We start from the raw sequence: 4,714 nt of genomic DNA, 5'->3' as shown, positions 1-4,714 counted from the left end.
AAAACACAAAAAGCATTGGCAACAAAAGCCAAAATAGACAAATGGGACCTGATTAAACTCCAGAGCTTCTGTACAGCAAAAGAAACAATCATTAGAGTGAACTGGCAACCAACAGAATGGGAAAAACATTTTTGCAATCTACACATCTGACAAGGGGCTAATATCCAGAATCTACAAAAAACTAAAACAGATTTACAAGAAAAAAACAAATAAACCCATCCAAAAGTGGGCAAAGGATAGGAATAGACACTTTTCAAAAGACATACATGAGGTCAACAAACTGAAAAAATGCTCATCATCACTCATTATTAGAGAAATGCAAATCAAAACCACATTAAAATACCACCTCACGCCAGTTAGAATGGCGATCATTAAAAAATCTGGAGACAACAAATGCTGGAGAGGATGTGGAGAAATAGGAACACTTTTAAATTGTTGGTGGGAGTGTAAACTAGTTCAACCATTGTGGAAGACAGTGTGGCGCTTCCTCAAGGACCTAGAAATAGAAATTTCATTTGACCCAGCAATCCCATTACTGGGTATATACCCAAAGGATTACAAATCATTCTATTATAAAGATACATGCACACTTATATTCATAGTAGCACTGTTTACAATAGCAAAGAACTGGAACCAACCCAAATGCCCATCGATGACAGACTGGATAAGGAAAATGTGGTACATATACACCATGGAATACTATGCAGCCATAAAAAATGATGAGTTCGTGTCCTTTTTAGGGACATGGATGAATCTGGAAACCATAATTCTCAGCAAACTGACACAAGAATAGAAAATCAAACACCACATATTCTCACTCATAGGCAGATGATGAACAATGAGAACACATGGACACAGGAAGGGGAGCATCACACACTGGGGTCTGTTGTCCAGGGCCAAGGGAGGGACACTGGGGAGGTGGGGAGGTCACGGAGGGATAACATGGGGAGAAATGTCAGATGTAGGTGACGGGGGGATGGAGGCAGCAAGCCAAATTGCCATGTGTGTACCTGTGCAACAATCCTGCATGATCTGCACATGTACCCCAGAACCTAAAGTATAATTTAAAAAAATTTTTTTTAAGATCTTAGGGTCTAGTTTAAATTTGGCTACTTATCAGTTGGGTAATATTTCCTTCCTTAGGTCTAGGTTTCTTCACCAATAAAATGATGATATTGCATCAGATGATTTCTAATATTCTTTTTGGTTCATAATTCCATAGTTTGCAATAGTTTAACATGGGTAAGTCTACCATCTAGTTTACCATACATTCATATGTGAAATCAACCATAATATATTTACCTATACTTCCCCCTGACCTTTCCTTCATTTTACACCTATCGATTACAAATTCCTGAATAGGTTTACTTACCTTCTCCCTAATCTTACTTATATATATGGTCACAAATGTAACTCAAAGCAAAAAGGTGGTAGACTATTATTATAAAAACATTTTAAAGTTCTATGCCATTCTAGTAAGTACATGAAAAGTTGCTCATCATGAGCCATTAAAGAAATGTAAATTAAAACCACAATGTGATACCACTTTACACTCACTAAGATGGTTATAATAAAGACAGACAAGAACAAGTATTGGGAAGGAAGTAGAGAAACAGGAACCCTCATACGTTGCTGGTGAGAATGTAAAATAGTGTACACATTTTGGAAAACAGTTTGGCATAAATTTACCATATGACCCAACAATTCTACTCCTAGGTATCTACCCAAGAGAAAGAAAACAGGTCTAAAGACTTGTATGCAAATGTTCATAGCAGCATTATTCTTAATATCCAAAAGCGGAAACAATCCAAATGTCCATCAACCAGTGAATGGATAAAATGTAACATATCTATATAATGAAATACTATTTAGCAATAAAAAGAAATGAAATACTGATATCACAACATGAATGACTCTCAAAACATTAAGAATGCAAAAAAACAGATGTAAAAGAGCACATACTGTATGAGTTCATTTATGTGAAATATCCAGAAAAGACAAATCTATCGACGCAAAAACTATTAGTGTCTTCCTAGGGGTAGGAGTGAGTACAGGGACTAATTATAAATGGGTATAAAATATCTTTTGAGGATGATAAAAATGTTTCAAAGCTGGACTGTGGTGATTGTTCCAAAACTTGCAAATTTACTAAAAATCATATATTAGTACACTAAAAACAGGCAAATTTATGGTACGTAAATGATACTTTAAGAAAGCTGTTTAAAAAAATTCTTTGCCATTCTTATACATGGCATCTGAGAAACTAAGAAAAAGTCAACAATGGTAAGTGCAGGAAAAAAAATAGAGATTAGAGAGAAGAAAAATTCATGACTAAAAGTATAAAGGAAAGAAAAAATTAAATGACAGTCTTTTCTAAAACACTTTGGTAAAATTCTTTTTTTCTGTTACGTAATCACATACTTACTGGCAACTGGGATATAATTTTTTCCAAACTTCTTAGTTCTATTCTTGAACTTTCAATTTCTTGTTGACATAAATCTAATCGCTCATTCTGTGCCGCAACACGAACCTTTAATTCTCGGTTTTCATTCATTAAACAAAACTTGTCTCTAAGTATTTCATCTTTGTTCTCTAACTCACTCTCTAGCTTCAGAATACTTTGTCTGGATTCAGTTAATTGTGCTATGACGTCTGAATTTTTCACTGCCATGATCCTTAATTTTTCTTTTCCATTGCTATTTTCTTCTCTTAACTGCCTATGACGAAAAAAGAATAAAAATGAAAATAAAATATATATGCATTCATTTTCAATCATATTTATTTAATCACATTAAAAGTTTTTTAAAGCTTAATTCTAAAATAATACCTGCTCACATTTACTAAATACCTACTTCTGCATGCCAGGCACTTAACTTTATGTGCTTGGCACTATTATTACTTCTTATTTACAGATGAGGTAACTGAGGCACAAAAAGGCTATATAACTTTCCCAGCGTCTCACAGTAAATGGTGGGCTGAAATCTTGAAAGCATTTCTGCTCCCAGTTTAATTGTATAAGACAGGATATCTAACTCCAAAACCCCTGACATAGTAGGGATTTTGTATTACCAACAAAGTTTTGGATTCCTAAAACAGGAGAGAAAAGTAAACTGGCTCTATTTGTAAAACAGGAAGGAAAAGTAAACTGGCTCTACATAATTGTACAATCGGCTTAAGAGCCCAGCATCAGTGACTTTCTGTTCTTACAAGGATTCTTTTAAGAAATACTGCATCAGCTACTCTTTTGAGACGGAATTTCACTTGTTTCCCAGGCCGCAGTGCAGTGGTGCAATCTCGGCTCACTGCAACCACCGCCTCCCAGGTTCAAGTGATTCTCCTGCCATAGCCTCCTGAGTAGCTAGAATTACAGGCACATGCCGCCACATCTGGCTAATTTTTGTATTGTTTTAGTAGAGATGGGGTTTCACCATGTTGGCCAGGCTGGTCTCTATCTCCTGATCTCAGATGATCCACCTGCCTTGGCCTCCCAAAGTGCTGGGGTTACAGGCGTGAGACAACTCACTGGGCCCAGCAACTCTTAATGGCACAGAGGGAAATACTGTGTTGAAAAACTCAGACATTTTAGAAAGGTCAGACTCCAAATGTGAAGCTTTAAAAATATCTTAACCAATTTATTTCACTTATATTTGAAATACGAAAATAACATTTTTTTGAAAAATATGAAAATAATGACTTAAAAATCATATCTAATTAAGTATACAAGAATTCTTTCATTAAGTACAAAAATTTTAAGTGATAGGGGATTCCATCATAGTGTAAATGGCAGCATTTTTCTTTCTTAAAAGTAGATCTTGCAATCGATAACAATAGATTCTAGAAAATATTCTAGTAAAAAGTATCTTTACTCCCTCCTCCTTGGCAAAAATACTAAACACAGTACCTTAAGGGAAGTATGGCAAAATTAGACAAACCAGTTATTCTGATCGCTTTCCGCTCCTCCTTTTTAAAAATTAACAGTTTGAAGTGATAAAGACTGTTTAACATTAACCTCTGAAAGTTGATGGGTATTAGTTTTGAGAGGACAATATGATATACTAGAGAGAGTATAGGAGTCAGAAGACTTTATCTTTCTGACCTTAGTAAATTCTGGCTACTCTTGAGGCTTCTGTTTCTTTACTTATAAAATGAGAAGTTTGGACTAGGTAATTTTTTATGATTTGAAAAACATTTTTATTAGAACATCGGATACTATACACATTTTACTAGCTAACTAATATGGTCATCTATCAAGGACATTATGTCTATTAATTTTCTCTAAATATATGCCAAGTAAATATGTTGATCAGTATCTCTCCGTATTTACAAGTATATTAGCATTAACACATTTTACTTCATTTCTAATTCTATACCTAGAAAACAGTTTCAGTCATGAAGCCTATCCTTCTATATAACATAAGCCCATAATTACAACATATAAAATATTGTGTTTTAAGATTTTTTTCATTTCCACACAAAAATCCTGTTCTGCAACAGCATACTGTACCTTAATTTCTCTTTCAGAATTTCAAGTTCACTTTTATATAGACCACACTTTTCTTGTAGCCTTTTATTTTCCTTTTCACAGTTAATTAGATTTCTCTCTAATATTTCTTCTTCAGCTTGAACCTAAAACAATAATTTAAGTGGACATACTAATGTGGTTGTAAGCTTTATGTGTTTCAAGCTAAAAATGTAAGTAGTGCTTTCAGAAATA

General features: G+C 34.2%; 1 protein-coding gene across 9 annotated transcripts in view; it reads right to left on the bottom strand.

Moving 5' to 3' along the window:
- Positions 1 to 4,714, bottom strand: part of CCDC18 (coiled-coil domain containing 18) — a 100,543-nt gene that overhangs the window by 70,006 nt on the left and 25,823 nt on the right. For all 9 annotated transcript variants that reach the window (XM_037744155.1, XM_017544186.2, XM_017544182.2 and 6 more), the window contains 2 exons: positions 4,505 to 4,626; positions 2,426 to 2,717 (listed from right to left, as the gene is read on the bottom strand). In XM_037744155.1, the coding sequence (XP_037600083.1) occupies positions 2,426 to 2,717; positions 4,505 to 4,626 (414 nt within the window). The remainder of the gene's footprint in view (positions 1 to 2,425; positions 2,718 to 4,504; positions 4,627 to 4,714) is intronic.

Source organism: Cebus imitator, unplaced genomic scaffold (genome assembly GCF_001604975.1).
Source record: "Cebus imitator isolate Cc_AM_T3 unplaced genomic scaffold, Cebus_imitator-1.0 Scaffold166, whole genome shotgun sequence".
Classification (NCBI taxonomy): Eukaryota; Metazoa; Chordata; class Mammalia; order Primates; family Cebidae; genus Cebus; species Cebus imitator.
This window is presented reverse-complemented; position numbering and strand designations above follow the sequence as displayed.